This window comes from Rutidosis leptorrhynchoides, chromosome 1 (genome assembly GCF_046630445.1).
Source record: "Rutidosis leptorrhynchoides isolate AG116_Rl617_1_P2 chromosome 1, CSIRO_AGI_Rlap_v1, whole genome shotgun sequence".
Taxonomy (NCBI): Eukaryota; Viridiplantae; Streptophyta; class Magnoliopsida; order Asterales; family Asteraceae; genus Rutidosis; species Rutidosis leptorrhynchoides.
This window is the reverse complement of record NC_092333.1, coordinates 550,268,506-550,289,733: the sequence shown is the minus strand read 5'-3', so window position 1 is coordinate 550,289,733 and position 21,228 is coordinate 550,268,506. Positions and strand designations below refer to the sequence as shown.

The 21,228-nt window shown below is 31.5% G+C and overlaps 1 protein-coding gene across 1 annotated transcript; it reads left to right on the top strand.

Annotated features, from left to right (window-relative positions):
- Positions 1 to 15,338: 15,338 nt before the first annotated feature.
- LOC139879241 (uncharacterized) lies at positions 15,339 to 18,097 on the top strand. Its single transcript, XM_071865409.1, has 2 exons — positions 15,339 to 15,943; positions 17,437 to 18,097. The coding sequence occupies exons 1-2, from the start codon at positions 15,339 to 15,341 to the stop codon at positions 18,095 to 18,097; spliced, it is 1,266 nt and encodes a 421-aa protein (XP_071721510.1).
- Positions 18,098 to 21,228: the final 3,131 nt, after the last annotated feature.

Below are 21,228 nucleotides of genomic sequence, written 5' to 3'. Positions count from 1 at the left end.
AGAGTATAAAACCCAATAACGTGATTTTCCGCACTCGTTATTGAATCTAAGATCGTTTAATCCTATTTACATGATCCTACAAGAACCATTTTCCACAAGATAAATGAGTTCGCGAGGAAGAAATGAAAGGTGAAAACTAAGAATACAAATTCAATACAAATGGCCAATGGTAGATCAAATTAAAGGGGTTCCATCTACTCAACTTGGAAAAGGTCTGAGACTTTAAAAATGAGAATGGTTGGTGAAATAGTCGGTTTAAGTTTTTTAATTCGAAGAATATAGTAAAAAGGACATTAAAGTAAAGGTCGATCCCACGGTGTTTGCTTGTTTTAATGGGATTTTTATCTATAAATAAAAACGAGATTAATTCACATTGGAAGATGGATTGGATCAAAGGTTTGAATATCTCAAACCATATTGATCTTGTTGTCATACAGGAATAAAAAATGGAACTAGATGAAAACAACCGTATTAGAAAAATCTAGGGCAACTGTGAATTTCAATTTTCTTTTGCTCCTTCAGCTGTATTCTCATGGGGTATCATTATTGCATGGATAAAAGGTGTATTTGATATGAAAGTTCAGATTTTTTATTCTAATTTTTTTGCTTGTTTGTGGAATATGGTAGGGTGTTAAGAATAATTTTTTTTTTATTATCAACGTCTATGGCCCGTGAGAAATAGTAAGGAAAATTAGTTATGGGATCATATTGATGGGCTAGTCTCTTCGAATCCAGGGTGTTGGATTTGTTTTGGCGTTTTCAACACTGTTAGATTTCAAGACGAAAGGAAAGGACCAAAATTCAAAATCAACAAACCTATGAATTTCAAGGAATTCATTCATAACTCCGATCTGGTGGATCTTCCATTGGGTGGTCGCAAATTCACGCGGATAATGAAGGATAGGAAAAAAACTTAGCAAGTTAGATAGATTCCTCATATCATCTAACTTGTTTGTTTCTTTTCCTCGGGCGTTTGTTTTGGCTCTTCCAAGAGGGAAGGCTGATTACTGCCCTTTGATTTTTCGATTTAGTTTAATTGGTAATCGGAATTTTTGTCATAACCCGACCTTAACCATAAGGAAGAATACAATAACATATGATTTCATCGCGAGGTATTGACCTCTATATGCGACATTTTTCAAAAACTGCATTCGTTTTTACAATACAAACCATAGCTTTTATTACAAATACAAGGTTTAAACAACTTAATAATGATTATCGTTTAGCGATAATCTTAGACTTACAAACTTTACATGTGATAATAACAATACGACCTCCAACGTATCTTACATTACAAATCCTCCGATATGCAGTTTTATTTTTGACACAAATATGCATACTCAAGATCTTGCTTAAATTCAACATGTTGCAGCGGAAGCTTTTAGTTATCACCTGAGAATAAACATGCTTAAAACGTCAACATAAAGTTGGTGAGATATAGGTTTAATGCCGGCAGCGTTATGAATATAGACCACAAGATTTCATATATAAACGTTTTAATAAAAATATTCTAAGTTGTTGAGCACTTGATAACCATACTTAACATTTAATCAACGTCGCATATTCCCTTTATTATGAAATCTTACTACACCGTACCAAGTGTAGTCACCGAAACGAAGTACTGTGCAACCGTTGAATACTGGTCGTCCAGTCCGGTTGGGGTTGTCAGGCCCGATAGATCTATCAACAGGATTCGCGTTTACAATACCTCATGTAAATAGTAGTTACCAAGTTACAGGGAAGTATGCCAGTGGTACAACTCAACGTAGAATATATATTTTTAATCACTTGTGTCCATAACGTAAATCATAAAATGCATGTATTCTCATCCCAAAATATTTAGAGTTTAAAAGTGGGACTATATACTCACTTTTGTCTTGAAGGTATTTAACTCGACTTGGTCTCCGATGATATCACGAACCTAACCATATATATAATATATCAACATATTTTCTTTTCAAGTAATCGTTACATATATATATATATATATATATATATATATATATATATATATATATATATATATATATATATATATATATATATATATATATATATATATATATATATACTTTTAATATTTTCTTAGTCCGTAGTTAGCAGTCCGATGTTAGTGGTCCACAATTAGTTGCTTAAATAAAATAAATAAAGACCCCATCGTATTAGTGTTGATCAGAATTAATCTTGACCCATGGTACCATGTTGTCAAATGACGTGTTGCGTACATAAAGTACCGTGTTGTCAAATGACGTGTTGCGTACAATCATGAGGTCTTATGATTAATCTTCTCGTGTTGTTTACGGGTGGTCCTGAAATATATAAAATAAAATCATAAGTAAATATATATTAAATATTATGTTAATTAGCCAAGATATGATTAATCCGATTTTGTCATAATATGATATATTACAGGTCTTGAAGTGTTTTTAAAAATCAAATTAGAAGGATCTATTTAGTTTGCGAACAAGTTTGAAATCACTCAAACTATGTTCTTGTTGTTAAAATTTTATAACACAAAATAAGATAGCTATATAAATATGAATCGACTAAGGTTACTACCTCAAGTTACTTGGACAAAGCTACTGGAAAAGGTAAGAAAAATCCTGGAATCACAAGAGTGGTGGAGTGGGATTGAAAGATTGGAAGTAATCTCCTTGAAATCGGATGACTATATTGATACGTTCTTGAGTAGGTAAATGAAGAGAGATTAGGGAGTGAATTAACTTGAAAGAAAATTGGAAATGAAATTGTATGTGTGTGTGCAAAATAGCATGATTATGGGATGGATATATAGGAGATTTAGTTTGTTTTCTTACACAAAAGTCACACATGAGGTTAAATGGCTGGTTCCCACATGTAACATCATGTCTAGTGGCTGATCATTGAAGTTTATTGTTGGTATATACCAATAGTAAATACGTATAGAAGCTGGGTATGATACGGTTACATATACCCTAGATATACTTGTAGAAATTTTGAGAAATCGGAACGAGAATTCAAATATGGACGGGTTTATAACTGTAAAAGAGGCTCAAAACTGGGCTTTTATTTTTGGGTCAAACCGGGCCAAAATAAAATTTTAAGACATTTTTAATAAAGCAATGTTAGCCCAAACAAGTGTGCTTATCGGGGGCGCTGCCCCCGAACCCCCGTCATAATCAAGATAAGTTCAAACAAGTGTGCACTCCACACTTCCCCAAACTTGTTCGATATTTATCAAGATTATTTTGGTTACAAATTAATCCCATTACACTTAAATCATATTGGTGACATAGATCACCAACACATTATATATTGTAAGTATATATGTCAAAGAATGTTACATATAGTTATCGTTTTGATAACTTAAGTTAGTGGTCTCAAAGTATACTTATAACTCATTGTTGTTAGTTCATAATGAAATGTTAAACCATCCTTAAATCATGTTAAATATGTATAGATATGTACATATACATAATCGTATAATTATCGTGTGTTATATAGTTCGTGATATCATCGGTCAAATTGGAACGTCAAACGTTGTGTGAAACTCTTTTCAAAAACATAGGTCTCAACAGTTTGGATTGCTTATCATGTTGGTAAGGTTTATTTTATGTAAATATTAATCTCATAAGTATAAAAAGATCGGAAAAATTCGGGTCGTTACAATTTTGGCCTCAAACCCTTTAAAATCTTCAACATTTGGATCGAACATGATGATTCTGGGCCTTTGGTGGAATAGGATTGGGGGTCCAACATTGTTGCAGATCGGGCATATATTGTTTTCAAGGAAAGACTTAAACTTTTGAAACAAAAAATCAAGTCTTGGGCCACAATGAAGTTTAATAAGATGGAGGGAGAATCAAAACACTTCAGGATAAGTTATCTGATTAGGAACTAAACGCCGAATTATGTACACCTTCTGATGAGGAGATTCTTTCCCATGCAAATGATTTAGCATCCATGATTTAGAAGCTGTTAATCGATCTATGATCGTGCAGGAGTGTCATGTTAAATTGGCGATCGAAGCAGACAATAACACTCATTTTTTTCTCACGATGATGAAGATAAGGGCTACATCGAATGGTATTAGTGGGATTTACTTCAACGGATGCTGGTTAACTGATCCTGGCGAAATCAAAGAAGCAACAACATTTGCTTTTTCTAATCGATTCAAGTCTTATTCTAGCTACATATCTAGTTTGTTCAAATGTAATTTTATGAGAGTATCTATTGATGAAAAAATCAACCATGAATCTGATTTTAAGGTGGATGAAATAAAGAGGGAAGTTTGGAATTGTGCGTGTTCCAAAACCTGAGGCACAGTGGGTTTAACTTTAGTTTTATTAGATGCTTCTGGGGGTGTTACAGGCTGATGTTGTGAAGTGTGTAAATGAATTTGGTCACTTTGGTAATTTCTTTAGAGGGTGTAATAGCTCTTTCATTGCACATATTCTCAAAGTTTGTGATCCGGTGGGATTTAATAAATTTGGCTAATAAGCCTCATCGGATGTCTTTATAAGATTATTGCTAAAGTATTAGCTAATAGGCTTAAAGTGGTGATTCATAAGATTATTGTGTCTTTCTAATCGATACTTATTGAAAGAAGACAAATCACCGATGGAATTCTAATTGCAAATGAGGTGTTGTAGTGGTGTAAAAAAGATAAAAAAGAAACTTCTCTTATTCTAGATGGACTTTGAAAAAGCGTTCGAGTAAAAGGAATCATTTCTCGTAAGGGAGTGGAGGTTGAAAAGGATAGCATAGAAGTTATTCATATTCAATTTTTCGATGATGTTTAATTCTTCAAAGAATGGTCGGAGTCCAATCCTTCTAACTTGATTTGAATCCTCAAATGCTTTGGTGATTTCGGGCCTTCATATAAATCTTGAAAAGAGTAAACTTTATGGCTTAAATTTTGGTGAATCGAAAGTTGCAACCATGGCTCAAATTTTATGTCGTTCTAATGGTTCATTCCCTTTTGAATATTTGTGTTTTCCAGTGGATAAAAACATGTATAACATATGCGCCTAAAGTGAGGTTACTGATAAATTTATTCAAAGGCTATCTTCTTGGAAATCGAAGACTATCTCAATCGGAGGTAGATTAAGATAACTAATGTTGTATTAGGAAGTCTCCCCATTTATTTCATGTCTCTGTTTATAGTCCTTGAAGAAATTTTGAATAAACTCGAATCTTTAAGGTGTCGGTTCTTTGGTATAATATTGATCACAAAGTGATAACTTTGATCACATGGAGAAAAAGTATGACTTCAAATAAGTTTGGGGTATTTAGTATTGGAGATCTAAAAGCGAAAAATATTAGTTTGTTATGTAAATGGAGGTAGAGGTATAAACAAGAGCCAAATGCACTTTGGCATAAAATAATTGCTTCTATTTATGGTGAAAGTGGTGCTCTAGCTAGCATACACCACAACATTAGCCACAATCCTGTATGGAAGCACATAAACAAAAATGATGAAGAATCTTACAAAATTGGGTTCCTTTTTTAAGAAATAACAAGAAGGAGCAATCTGGTGAAACAACTTCCTTTTGGCTGGATATTTAGATTCCTAACTCCAATGTATGCCTCGCTGATAGATTTTCAAGGTTATATGCCTAATAAATGAAAAGGATGTTTCTATTGCAGATAGTTTGTGAAATTTCAGTTCAGGTCTGATTAGCATGTGGTAATGGCCTTCATCTATTAGAGGGCGAACCACTGATGAGCTCAATAATCTAGAAGTTGTCATTTTGACAGTTCCTGTGCGGAGATGGGATTTATGCGCAAATGGTATTTTTAAAGTTGCAAAACTTTCAAAGCTTCTTTATGCTCCCCTTCCAAGGTCTGGTCAACTTCTTCAGAGTTTTAATTGGTTAAACTGCATTCTCAAAAAAAGTTAATTTATTTATTAGGAGATTGTATTCGAATGACCTTCCAACTAAGGTTAATTTGACTGATCATATATTGGTGCTTGACTCATCTCTATGTTCTCTTTGTTTGTCGGCTGAAGAAAGTTTTGACCACCTGTTTACAACTTGTAGGTTTTCCATAATTGTTTGGATAGGTTTTTGAAATGGTGAAATTTTTCGGCAGCACCTCTAGTTGGTATTTCAAATGCTATTTGTGCAGGTAATTCAGTTGGAGTCGGGTATCCTTAATAAGTTGTGCTTGGCTTCGAAATATATAACTTTGTGGTGCATATGGTATTGAAGAAATAAGGTGGTTAATAGTCCTTCTGAGAAACGAAGATTGGTTTTAAAAGGGTACACACTATCATTCATTAAAGTGTTGTCTCATCAATGGATCATCAATAGGTATAAGAAGATTCAAATTGATGTTAAGGGATGGATGGATGATCTTGGAGGCTTTTTTGTATTGCAATAATCATGCGTCTCATTGTAAGGTGTAGTTATTGTTTTGAGATTGTTTTTTATTACTTCGTATTTAATTAGTTCCTATTGGTTTGTTGGTGTAGATTCACTAGATTGTTTTCGAGTCTGATTCTTGCGCTTCTTGGCGAGCTTTGTAATTTTTGATTTTTCTTTTAAATAGTGTTTATTTTAACATTGTTTGCAAAAATAGAAAAAGAGAAAAAAGTTGTACAAAAATGGGAAAACCGAAGTTTAAAACTTTTTTTTGACAAAACTGGAGTTTCAAACTTCGTTTTTGTCCCCTTTTGCTGACTAAACCCTAATAAGAAGTTTCAAACTCCGGATTTGCAGAAAAATAGTAAATCCAAAATTTGAACTTCGGTTTTGCAGTCTGCACCACAGCAATAGCAATAATGGACTAAAGTTCTATCTTGTCATGATCAGATTTATTATTTTTTACATTTATTTATAGCACCATTATCATCAATTCAAACACAATATCACAAAGAACACAATTGCATCTGAAACACAACAAACTGAGTTTGATACATCAACAAAATCATCCCATGAAATTACAATAAACACTAATCCCACATTCAAAAATGACTACAATTCGTCTATTTATAGTTCATTTTCTTTGGGGAGGCCAAATTTCTTTTTAAAATGGTTGGCTTATTGGTGATGACACAACAAATAGAAGGAGTTTTGTGTTAAACACCAAGGTTAACTGTATGCAGTTAAACCAAATGGCTTATAGATATGTAGGGGCCGATCAAAATTCAGGTTTTATGGATCTTATTCAAACTGTGAAAGGTGGTCCATCAGCATCTCACAACCAGTCAACAGTTGTTGATGATGATAAACAACGACGAGATGAAGAACAAAATGTATTAGTCTCAGATGATGGTATGTCCACTGCAAGCGACAGTACAATTTCTCATTATAGTGTTGAAGAGAATGTTTCTGGTGACGAAGGTATAGAAGAGGAAGTGGAACCAAATTCGATGGAACCCATTTTAAAGGTAGTTACAAAGGTAAGCTGCTAACAGCAGTTGGGAAAAATGCTAACAGTCAAATAATGCTCGTTGCCTTCGCAATAGTTGATGAAGAAACTAACGATAGTTGGTCTTGGTTTTTGGAAATGTTTCAAGAACATGTTGTTGGAAACAAAAATTTGTGTGTCATCTGTGATCGACACCAAGGTATCCTACATGCAATGCGTGCTCAAACATATGGTTGGGAACATAGGTACTGTTTGCGCCACATTCGTAGCAACTTATTGAGCAAATTTACTAAAGTTGCATCACTCAAACACTTGTGTTGGACAACCGGTTCGACATCAAATCAAATACTCTATAAGAATTCCCTCAAAGCCATCAAAAAAGCTAGTATAGAGGCTTGGCAATATTTGCATGATGCTGATTTAAGCATGTGGACTGTGTATATGGACAAAGACAGGAGTCGTTGGGGTAACACAACGACAAATATTGTTGAGTCCCTCAACAATGTATTATGTCATACCCGTATGATGCCGATCAAAGTGTGTATTGAATATACCTTTGACTACACCAGACAACACTTCTACGATCAATATCGAGAAGCAAGACAATGTAATTCAGCATTGTCCAAGAACATGTTCAGCACCTTTAACGAACGGTCAAAAAGAGCTCAAAGATACAAAATAACATGTTATAACGAACAACAAGGTGTGTTCAAGGTTCAATCAAGTTATCAAAGAAGCAGTAAAGGTGGCAACGATTACACTGTAGAGTTTGTAGAGAAAAAAGTGTTCATGTGGAATATGGAAACACCAAAGATTACCTTAAAAGTGTTCATGTGGAATATGGCAACACCAAAGATTACCTTGCACTTATGTCAATTCTGTGTGTAGCCATCTACATGAGAGTGTAAATAGATTGTGTAGTAAAAAGTACACAACTACCGTATGGAGAGAGCAATATAGCCATCATTTTAGTCCACAGTTAGCAGTCCACAATTTGTAGTTCAACAATTCATATATAGTTTAATATATAATATTCGAATTAATTAATACATGTCGTGACCCGTTATATACATGTCTCAGACTTGATCACAACTCAAAGTATATATATTATTTGAGAATCAACCTCAACCCTGTATAGCTAACTCAAACATTACTGCATATAGAGTGTCTATGGTTATTCCAAATAATATATATAGATGCGTCGATATGATATGTCAAAACCTTGTATACGTGTCCCGATATTTAAAGTGCGTAAAATAAATAACAGAAATTAAATGACGATAAATAAAATTGCGAGAATTAAATTTGCGATAATTAAATTGCGATAAATAAATTGCGATAAATAAATATAATACGGAATTAACAGTTAGCTAGAAATAGTTAGCGTGGATTCTTAACAAAATTTATCATAGTTAATTTGTTTGTTTCTAACAAATTTTATTTTGTCCAATGTTTTCTTCATTATGCCACTTGTTAGATTCTGATAAGTCGAAATCCAAATATGCAATTGAATGAAAATGGTCATTCTGTGGTGAACGATTGCGTATATCGGTGGATGTAAGTAAGATGGTAAATGACTGTCGAATCATATTGGAAGAATGTACAGTGTAACTTATTAATGTGAAATTTAAATATTCCTCGGGTATTACCTACCCGTTAAAATATTTTCATCATTAACAGTTTGTATGAAAGAATTTTTAATTACAATTTTTATGAAAATATATATACATATATATTTTCTTCATATGTAATCATGGATTTAATGAGTTAATATGATATTAATCTCATTTGATTTATCGTTAGAGCTAGAACACATAATCTCTAAAACATTAGAGATTACATAATCGCCATGTAGAACGAAGATAATTGATGTAGAACGATTCGTAGAACGATAATTAAGTTCGAGGTATGGATTGTGATGTTGAGACGTGTGATGTTGAAACTTGGGTTGGTGGTGGTACTGTTGGTGCTGGTGATGTTACTGAAGCTGGTAAGTTTTGCACCATATTATCCAAATTGATTACTCGAGCTCGAAGTTCGTTGACTTCTTCTATTATTCCGGGATGATTGTTGGTCGGAACGAGCGGATGAATAAGGTTTAGAATTTTAGATAGAATATAATTGTGGTGAGATATTCGAGAAATGAGGGTGAAAATGGTGTTTCGGACAGGTTCGCCGGTAAATGCTTCAGGTTCCTCGTTGAGAGGGCAATAAGGTGGGTGGAAGGGATCACCTTCTTCTTGTCTCCAGTGATTAAGTAGACTACGAACCCATCAGATGGCTGATTGGTTAATTCATTCTGGTGACGCTGCTTTCAGAGCTTAGGTGAACATCCATGTCGGAATAGCTGTCGGAATAGCTATCGGAATCTGAAGGACTCGAACTAGTTAAGGGATTCATCTCGTACGATCAGACGAAGGATTTTCGATGAGAAATAGATTATAGGATGTAGATTAGTACCCTGCAATATATAATTTACATATGCATATATAATACTAAAATCCCATAAGTTACAGAGAAATCTACGGAAGCTGTCAGGTAAAGGTAACAGATACTCTAAGATATGAATTTATCTATACACTGTCTAAGCAATAGAGGCAGTAAAACGTGTCTAGACTTTAAGGATGATAAGCAAATAATTTTTCGACACTAGATTATAAGAAAAACTTTTGACATGCAGACACGGTCGAAGTCCAGACCCACTAATGCATCTAAACAACCATCAGTTAAACACTAATATAAGACCTGGTTCGCTAAGACCACCGCTCTGACACCAACTCTAACAACCCGTCCTAATCCACCTGGACGAAGTCATCAACATTTGGTCCCATTACGAGGTACTGTCCTAAATAGGCCTTGAGCGACTCCATGTAGTATCCTTAAAATGAGCAAATGCACAGCGGAAGATTTATTTCATACCTGAGAAGAAACATGCTTAAAAGTGTCAACTAAAAGGTTGGTGAGTTCATAGGTTTATCATAACAATCATTTCAATATATTAATAGACCACAAGATTTCAGTTTCATGAATATATGTACACTCGCAAGTGTATAAAAGTATTCTATAAGTTGTTGAGCGCTTCTGTAACCTTACTTAACAATTAATGTGGCATATTCCCTTTATTATGAAATCTCCCTACACTGTACCAAGTGCAGTAAAAACGAAGTACTATGCAACCGTTTACGATACTAGAGCCACTAGCCCGGTTGGGGTGGTCAAACCCGATAGATCTATCAATAGGATTCGCGCTTACATGTTCTTCCAACATGTAAATATTAGTTACCAAGCTATTAGGGAATATTTACAAAGTGGTACAACTCAACGTAGAATATATTTTAAGTACTTGTGTCTATTTCGTCAAACGTAAAAGCAGCGCATGTATTCTCAGCCCAAAAATATATATTGCAAAAGCAATTAAAAAGGGAGCAAATGAAACTCACTATACTGTATTTCGTAGTAAAAATACATATGACGTCATCGAACAAGTGCAAGGTTGGCCTCGGATTCACGAACCTATATAATTTTTTTATTTATTAATATACATAGTGGTAATCAAACAAATATATATATATATATATATATATATATATATATATATATATATGTTTCATATATTTAAAAATATTAATTTTTGTTATGTTATATGTATTAACATATCATTTGTATATCAATAATAATATTTGTAATAATATCAAAATAATATTAATAGTGGTAAAAATGATTATGATTATAATACATAATATTATTAATAAGATAATAATAATAACAATTCTATTAATGATAAAATTAAGGATATTAATGATAATAAATGTAAAATTAATAATAATAATAATAATAATAATAAATATAATAATAATAATAATAATAATAATAATAATAATAATAATAATAATAATAATAATAATAATAATAATAATAATAATAATATCAAATTATGCCTTAGAAGCATTAAAAATAAATAAGCTGCCCGGGAGGGGACTCGAACCCGCGACCACTCGAAACCCGACACCCCAACTAACCAACTGAGCTGGCTTACTTTTCTGTTAATATTCATGTTCCATTTATATATAACGCGTATCATCTGTTTCTCCCTTTTTCTTCTTCTCCCTCATATAATAATTTGATCAGAACCCATATATTCTTAACCATAAATACAAAAATGTGTTTTAGGATTTATATGTAAAACAGAAACGATCTGAGTTGAATCTGAATTAATTTAAAACGAACAAATAATTAAAAAAATAGCTTAACAGCAAAATAAATACCCGATAATTAACTCAATCATTGATTTTGAAATTGATAGCGTTTTAGCTCGAAATTCCTAAATGAAATACGTTCCAAATCCTTCATAGAAACTTTCTGGGTCGATAGTTTAACTGAAAACATCCGATTGAGCTTGAATTTCTGGATGAACGTATACTTTGATCGTTAGAAAAAATAACTTTGACTTTCAAATTTTCACTCAATATGAAAAATTGAAATTGGAAACTTTCCAGATAGATTTATTAGAAGTTTTCAAACGGAATTGCATTTATACATTTTAAAATTTGATTTAAAATTGGGTTTTGATTATGGGAGTCAAGAACAGAGGGAATGACTGGGTTCTTATTTTTCTGATTAAATTTCCCAATTTGCAGTGAGGATATATATATAGAATGTTTGGTTGTTAGTTTCTAAAGGAATTGGGATAGGAATCCAGTGTCAATCACTTGTGTATATAAGGGAATGGGTCGACAGTTTTGAGTCTAAGGACAGAAGAAAAAAAATATACATCTGATTATGATTGCTAACAACTTCTGCCTTTATGAGATTGATTTGTACAAATTTTGGATCCTGCCAGTGAATTGAAATCGACACCTTTACCACTTAGCTAGACAAATTGAGCGGAAGGATGGGGACATTAAACAGAATACATAAATTTATGTATTTACATACGGAGTATACATGTATTTTCTTGTATATACAGAGTATATCTGTATTTTATATATGTTATATCATGTATTTATATATTTATATAATTATATTTATGTATATCCGTATTTGTATCTCTAAATATATCTGTATTTTTATATAGGCTTATGTAATTAATTATAATTTGTTTATTTTTCAATATTCATGTATCTGTATTTATATCTAAATTTGTATATCTCTTTTACTTATGTAATTGTATTTATAATTTATAATTTATTTTGTTAATAAATATAACTATAATAATATTACTCATAATATTATAACTTAATAGTAATTCTAATGATAATAATTCCTATAACACTTTATAGGTATAATAATAATAATTTTAATACAATTAATAACAATAATAATCATAATACTAATAATAATTTTTAATCGTGATAACTTATACATATCAAATTCTGTATATTTTATATAATAATATTTATAATACAAATATTAACATTTATAATGAAAGTAAGGTTAATAATATGACTTTAATATTTTAACTGGTACTTAGTCATTATTATTAATATGATATAATAACATATATGGAATATTTATTATTTATACATTTATTATAATATACATACAACATTAATTATGTATAGATTCATGTATATATAAATATTTATTTTAATAGCAACTTCGTTGTTTTATATACTACTTTACATATTCAACACAATTGATTAAATTGTATTTTAGTTTACATATTTAATTTAAGTTATGTTTCATTCCCTCTAATTATTATACATCCCTATATTTACACATATATATACATATTTATTTACAAACAATTGTTCGTGAATCGTCGGTAATAGTCAAAGGGCCAATGCATTCATGTAACTGTTTCAAAATTTTGAGATTCACTTTACAGACATTGCTTATCGTGTCGAAATAAGAATAAAGTTTAAATTTGGTCGGAAATTTTTGGGTCGTCACAAACATTATGGTAGATCCAACAAGATTGACTAAGCACAGTGGGAGGAAGAAATCAAAACATTTTAAGAACCAGATGGATGAACGTGAAAAGCAAAAACAAAGTGTGGTATATGCAGGGCTGAAGGTTACAACAGGAATACCTATCCAACTAGGTTGCCATAGGTTTTTAGTAGTAATTTGTTGTACTCTGTTTGTTATAATCGTTTTTTATGTTTATGAATAAAAGTGTTGAAATATTGAAATTGCACGTTACTAATCCATTACAATAACTTTAATTTATAAAAGGTCTAGGTGCATATTAGTATTCACCATAACTATCATACATCGTATTGAATTCAAATGCGTCTTCAAAAACTCCAAATAAAACATACAACTCAATTTTTGCTGAAAGTATACACGCTTTTCCTACTAATGTATACCATTCTTCATCAAAGCACATTACTTCGGGTTCATCAACTCCTTGTTTGTAATAGTATATGTCCATTGAAGTTGGATTCTCTGGTAACTTTTCTCGAAGGAACTCTATCAACTTCTTCATATTAAAGCCGCGAACATCTACGTTATCAAACGTCATTTTATGCCCTTCAGTGAATTTTGTATTATCATTCCATACAAAATCACAACCATGATATACGTCAATTGAAACGTATTTCAGATCCATTTTAGTTGTGTTTATGCAACAATCAAAATTCACTTTTATAAGCATACATCTACAATAACCCGGCATTTTAAAGTCCAGTTTTAGACATTTCAGAAAAAACAATTAAATCGGTGTTACAAAATCCGATTTGTCAGGTATCACACATTTCATAAAAAGAAATTAAAAATACGTTACTGTTACCTTTTACTGTTCGTCAGCTTTTATTGAAACCGGTTTTTAAATTGCCGAATTATTAATAACACGCTAGTGTATATAAGAGATCTCCATTAGAATAAATGGATATATCACTCTCCTCTGCGCGCGCGCGCACACACACACACACACACACACACACACACAAAATTGAAAACATGTCACCAATTCTTGTTCAGATTGATGTCTATTGGAATGGTAAGTTTTTACCAAAATTCACGCGTTACACTGTGTGGAGCAGTTCCCAAATGTTGATGTTAGTCAGATGACAATTTCAAAGGTGTTTGAGTGGCTCAAAGAAAACATTTCGGTAGAACACTCGGGCGTGATGGTTTGGAATGAAGCTAAAGGAAAATTCGAGTATCTTTACGAGAAAGAGGAATAGAATGGAATGGAATAAAAAATGAAGCAATTGTGAAACAGCAAACTCTTCCCTTACATCTAATTTAATTATGTGGTACATCTACTTTATGTGTCGCTTCTAATTTACTTTACTTATGTATTTTTAATTTGAAAAAAATGTAACCGTGTTATTGTTATCAATAAACGTGTTGTTCATAAAATTTATATTTGCAAATTACTAATAATAATATTGTGTTATTTGTGGTGTTCTCATTGGATTTAAGATAAAAGTGGCATAAGTAACTGTAAAAACGTATCAAATCTGAGCGTGAAAAGAGTATGAATTGCAGTTTTAATATTGCATATGCAAAACCGAAGTTTCAAACTTCGGATTATAGTTTAGTCAGCAAAAAGGGACAAAACCGATATTTGAAACTTCGGATTATGGTTTAGTCAGCAAAAAGGGACAAAACCGAAGTTTGAAACTCCGATTTTGTCAAAATTGAAGTTAATTTCATACTTCGGTCTTTCCATTTTTGTACAACTTTTATCACTTTTTCTATTTTTGCAAAATGTTAAAATAAACACTATCTTTTAAAAAAATTCGTAATTTTCTTGGTGTTTGTGTGGTGATTTTATATTTTTAGCCTAAAAAAATATGTATACAGATCAAAAGTTAAAAAATAAAATTAATATACATTATTCATTACCATTTATATAAACAATTAATTAAAGTGGGTCCCATGTAAGTTAGCTGTCAAATACCCGACATTTATTCATGAAATATAGATATAGATAGATGTTTCCAAAGCTACACACACTATAAGTTCTGTATCATTAAACTCGTAAACAATTTTATTCATACATCACCAAGAATTCCAAATATTTTTCGATAATGGATCCATGTCCATTTGTTCGTTTAATAATCGAATCCTTGTCACTTAAACTCCCACTCACCACCAAACCCATCACCTCCGCCGCCGGAATCCACTCTTCCGCCACCCCATGCTACTGCAAACTTCGTATCAAAAACTTCCCCTCACAAACCGCCTTAATCCCACTCTCAACCGCCGCCGCTTCCGATACCTCACCACCGGACTCCACATCCGCCGCCGTCAATTTTCACCTCGACCCAGCCGCCCTCCGCCGTCTCCAAGGCAAACCGGTCCTCTTAACCGTATCAGTTTACTCCGGACGGTTGGGCCGGACTTGTGGGCTGAGTGGTAATAAAATGCTGGGTCGGGTTGGGGTTATTGTTAATATTGACGGGTCGGTTACTAAACCGGTTGTGTCTCACAGCGGATGGTTGAAACTCGGGAGTGAAGTTGAAAAACCGGCCGCTTGTTTGTACATGAAAGTTCGGACTGAACCGGATCCACGGTTTTTGTTTCAGTTTGGTGGTGAACCGGAGTGTAGTCCGGTCGTGTTTCAAATTCAAGGGAATATACGTCAACCGGTTTTTAGTTGCAAATTTAGCGCCGACCGTAGCTCAAGATCGCGGTTAGTGTACTTTTACTCTATGCATTGATTAGTTGTACCTTGTAGTATATTGTGGTGTACATATTAGTTTGTGTTGTATACTTGTATCTTAGCTGTACCAGTTTCATGGTTATGGTGATCAACCGGTGGTCCATGTTTTTTTCCAACTAATTATGGTTATGGTTATTGTTAAAAATATTCCCATTTTTTAAATAAATATAAAATGTAACAAATATACTGTTATAACATTTTTAGGTGAAACTAAAATTCTTAAGAATTCCCACCTAATTGAAGTACTTTTTCTTTTAATAATGATGTGTTTAAGCTTTTAATGATACCAAACAAGTTTTAAGAGTGTCTAAATTACATATTTTTTTATAACTATAAGTTCCAGATATTATTCAAAAATTAATTACTCCGTATAACTTAGTTGGAGTTAACATAGTGAAAAAGAGAATTCTTATTTGAATCTAAGTAGTGCAAGCGGAAATTAATATTCATGGACCATGAATCCTTAGAAACCTTATTGCATGTCCTACATTGCTTTCTTTTTAAGATATTGTCATCTTTACTCTCTTCAATCTCTATACATATTCGTTATGATGTCGTTTAATTAATTCTATTATGGGTTTTGATAAACGTAGCGTTTAGGGCTACGTTTAAGTATACCATAAATAAATTTCTAAATCTTGTTTAATTAATTAAAAAGTATAAATATTCTTTTTTTTTTAATATCAACTTTCTTTATATAAGTTAGGTATTAATATTATATATGATAGGGTTGAGTTATAAATATGAAAGTATATTATTTTTTGTATGATTAAGTATAACCATCATGACTAAGTTTATCATTTTCCTTCTATTTTATATATAATCAACATAATGTAAATAATGTAAGTTGCAAATATTAAAATGTGACAAGTTAAGGCAACCCAATTATCATGATGATTTCTTTGATTACTCCTAAGTTTTCCTTGTTTTGCTCCAGATTCTACGTTTACTTTTTATATTAAAAAAGCAGTTTTTAAAATCATACATACTTGGCGTCACATTGATTTCAATTCATGTTATTCAAGTGAAAACTCCAAAAGTATTTTAAACATTTTGTTTTGAGTTATTATGCTCTGCATGAGTTTTATTTTATATGATATTTGACTATTTTATATAATACCGAGTAATATTTATATTTAAGTATGATATAATTTGAAGGTTTGCGACTAATAATTGATGTTATCGGCCAATAAAAGATACATCCAACTGTCAAAGACAACCACCAGCTTGATTCTTTTCCATGTGCTCTGGATTTTGGTGTCAGTTCAATGCTCTTTGGTTATTTAACCACCACCTCTTGATTGTTCTTGTTTGACTTTTATGAATTGTGTGACTTTGACTAACCATTCAATTGTTCTTAACTTAATCACAACTTGCATTGTATATATTGTATATATCAAATCAAAGTACTACTATGTTTACTTAATTTAATTATGTTTCTTGTTTATTTTCCAACTTTACAGTTCTCTACCATCAGATTTCACAATGAACAATATCAATAGAGGATGGTCAACGACGTTTTCTAGCGGAAAAGAAAAACCAAGAGAGCGAAAAGGGTGGATGATCGTGGTACACGATCTATCGGGTTCCTCAATTGCTGCAGCCTCAATGATCACTCCTTTTGTCCCGTCTCAAGGGTCTGATCGCGTCTCAAGATCAAATCCTGGAGCCTGGCTTATCCTACGACCCCATGGTGCGTCAATTAGTAACTGGAAACCATGGGGTCGTCTTGAAGCCTGGCGTGAACGGGCCCCGGTAGACGGGCTAGGTTATAAATTTGAGCTTGTAACCAATTCTGGTATGACAAGTGGCATTCCTATTTCCGAAGGCACCATGAATATTAAAAAAGGTGGAAAATTTTGCATTGACGAAACGTTAAAAGATTCGAGAGCAAGTCCATTATCGAATATAAAAGGCTTTGTAATGAGTTCGAGCATTGAAGGTGAAGGGAAGACGAGTAAGCCTATGGTGCAAGTGGGAGTGCAACACGTAACATGTATGGCTGATGCTGCTCTTTTTATCGCACTTTCAGCTGCTATCGATTTAAGTATGGATGCTTGTAAGCTCTTTACTCGCAAGTTACGGAAAGAGTTTTTGCAAGACGAACAAGATTTCCTCTCGTAAAATTTTATAGAGAAGAAAAAAACTCGTTTTCTTTTCTTCAAAATGCAAATACAATCAATGCAATGATAACCAATGGATTAGTGGACTAAATTTGGATTGAGCATGCCAATTCTTTTTCTCTCATGCTTGAAACAAATTATGGGAGGGTTTTGCTTAATTTTTATATTTATTTAAAATTCAAAGTATAATATTTCTGTTTGGGGTCTCTTTTTTTTTTTTTTTTTTTTTTTTTTTTTTTTTTTTTTTTAATTGAGATGTGACTTGTGAGGATGATACTGTATAGATAAATGATTTGTTCATTTTTTAAGAATATATGTATACTTTGTGATTGAGGCAAATTGCTCTGAAACACTTGATCAATAAACGATTTGTTCATTTTTTTAGAACATATGTATACGTGTTGTCATATTTACAGAGTTTTTCTTGTCTGAACTCAATTCGAATATGAATCTCAATGAAATGGACCATATTAAGTTTTAAAGTGCTTTCAACATTGAGATTTTTTTTTTTTTTGAAAGGCAATAATAGTAATGAGAAATATTCATTTGCATCCTTAATTTTGCTTGAGATTCAGGAATAAATTTAACCTTTGAATCAATATAATCAATGACTAAGATTAAAAACGCGGGTCTATCACATGTGATTGGAACTTACAGTCATATGTGATTGTAAGCTTTAATCACATGTGATTGTACAGATCTCAATTAAAATTAAGGATTAAAATGAATATTTCTCATAATATATTTTATTAAAAACTTGAAACAAGTGTGCGAGCGTATGTATACTCTACAATTACAAAGGGGAGATACAGGCTACTCAAGTTACATTACATCTCTAAGGCTTATGAAGAGAAGTTTGTTAAACTCATAAAACCAGATGTAGTACCCAAATCAAGCTTCAACATTGATTTACCAACCGTTGTCATCGAACGATATAAGATTTACCAACCATTGATTCCAATCAAGCTTCAACATTGAGTATTGCTTATATTCTTTAGTTTTTCTAGATGTAGTACCCAAATCAAACATTCGAGGGGGGGCAGTATGATTCACTCATTCACACTAATGAACCCCTAAGTTATGTTTCTCTTCTTGAGACTGTTATTAAATTATAATTATAATTTATACTATATTTGTAGAACAGGCAGGTCTCGTAAATTTAAAATTTATATAAATCTAACAAAATTGTAATATATTTTTGTTTAATTACTTTCTTTAGATCTAGACTAGATTAACAGTTATTGTCCCTTGTGCCTTGCAGTCTTGTTGATGTTCTATTGGGTAAGATTAATCATGTTTTGTTTTTGTTAATAAAGAATCAATAATATGTGTACGTGTACCATGTATCTTTTATCTTACAACTAATGTATTCTTGTTCTTGTTTTCAAGCTTCAATCACCACACCAACTATATTTGCGTACAATGTATCAATATATTGACAACTAATGGATTATAGTTTTTGGATTTTGCTAGCAAACTTTATAGCATTGTTTAAGTTTACTATATTTATGTTTAAACTATATACATATAATTTTAACATAACAATTCACACGCTGTCACACCCCCAAATAGGGTCTGGGTTATTTGTGACTAATTAAATCAAATCACTGTTGTATAAACGAGAACGACTCTATATGAGACGTTTTATTGAGTTTTGCGGAAGATAAATATGTTACATTGTATTTAGAGCATTAAATGTCTTTAATTGATATGATATGTAATGAAGACTCTAAGCATAGCAAGCAATCATCATCAAAGCAGCAAATATACAGCGGAAGCAATATTTAAGTACCTGAGAATAAAATGCTTAAAAAGTCAACACGAGGTTGGGTGAGTTCATAGGTTTATCATAAATCAATAGTTCAGTATAGCATTAGACCACAAGATTTAAGTTTAAAGTTGATTGATACCAAATATATCAATCGAAAGAGTTGATGTTTGTAATATCGCGACTAAACAAAAGTTACCCCGTGACACCTTGTACTGTCAGTGTCGTTGAATCATTATTATGTATCCAATGACCAACGGTCAAATGGACAGAGACGTCACTCTCAGTAGCGCTACTCACAATAACTAAGCTTGCATCTTATACCTCAGCAATTAACGATATTACGGCAGGAATTTAGCATGACAAAGCACGTATATAGCATAAAAGTTTGAGTACTTGTGTCTAAACGTAAAACAGTTATAAAAATAGTGCATGTATTCTCAGCCCAAAAATATAGATAAAAAGGGAGCAAATGAACTCACAATACGATACGATAGTTTGTAGTAATTACGCATATGATGGCACTGAACAAGTGTAGGGTTGACCTCGGATTCACGAACCTATATCAAGTATATATATTAACACATATACTCGTAATCGAATAAGTTTATGTATATTATTTCACTTGTTATATATTTCTGTAGTTATATAAATATATATATATATATATATATATATATATATATATATATATATATATATATATATATATATATATATATATATATATATATGTTTGATTGGTATTATATTAAAAATACCTAATTTGTTATATATGAATATTTATATAAAAATGTTAATATGTTTGATATATAATCATATGAAATATAATTGTAGTATATGAAATAAGTGTATTCAATGTACAAAATATTTATTTGTAAAAATAATAGTTTCGATAATAATGATTTATTAATAATTTTAATAATAATGGTAATAATAGTAATTTTAATACAAATGATAGTTTTACTAATAATTATAAAGTAAAGATGATAGTTTTAATAATAGCTAAAACGATAATTTTTGTAAAAATGGTAATAACGGTAATAATTTTAATAATAACAATACTATTAATAATAATTACACTTATGTTAAAAATGATAGTTTTGTTTAATAATAATAATAATAATAATAGTTACAAAAGTGATACTAATACTAATATTAATAAATTGTTTTATTTTTATAATAATAATCATAATCATAATCTTAATAATGATAATAATACTTAAAATGATAAAATTAATAACAATATAATCACAATACTACTAATAATAATAATATTAGATAATAATAATTTTTAAACGATAATACTAGTAATAATAATGATAATAATATTAGTAATATTGATAATGATAATAATAATAATA

What these genes read in the sequence shown, in the direction of transcription:
- LOC139879241 (XM_071865409.1), top strand. Translation starts at nt 15,339, where the DNA reads ATGGATCCATGTCCATTTGTTCGTTTAATAATCGAATCCTTGTCACTT. An exon ending in GACCGTAGCTCAAGATCGCG is followed by an intron (nt 15,944 to 17,436) that starts GTTAGTGTACTT and finishes CCAACTTTACAG; the next exon opens with TTCTCTACCATCAGATTTCA.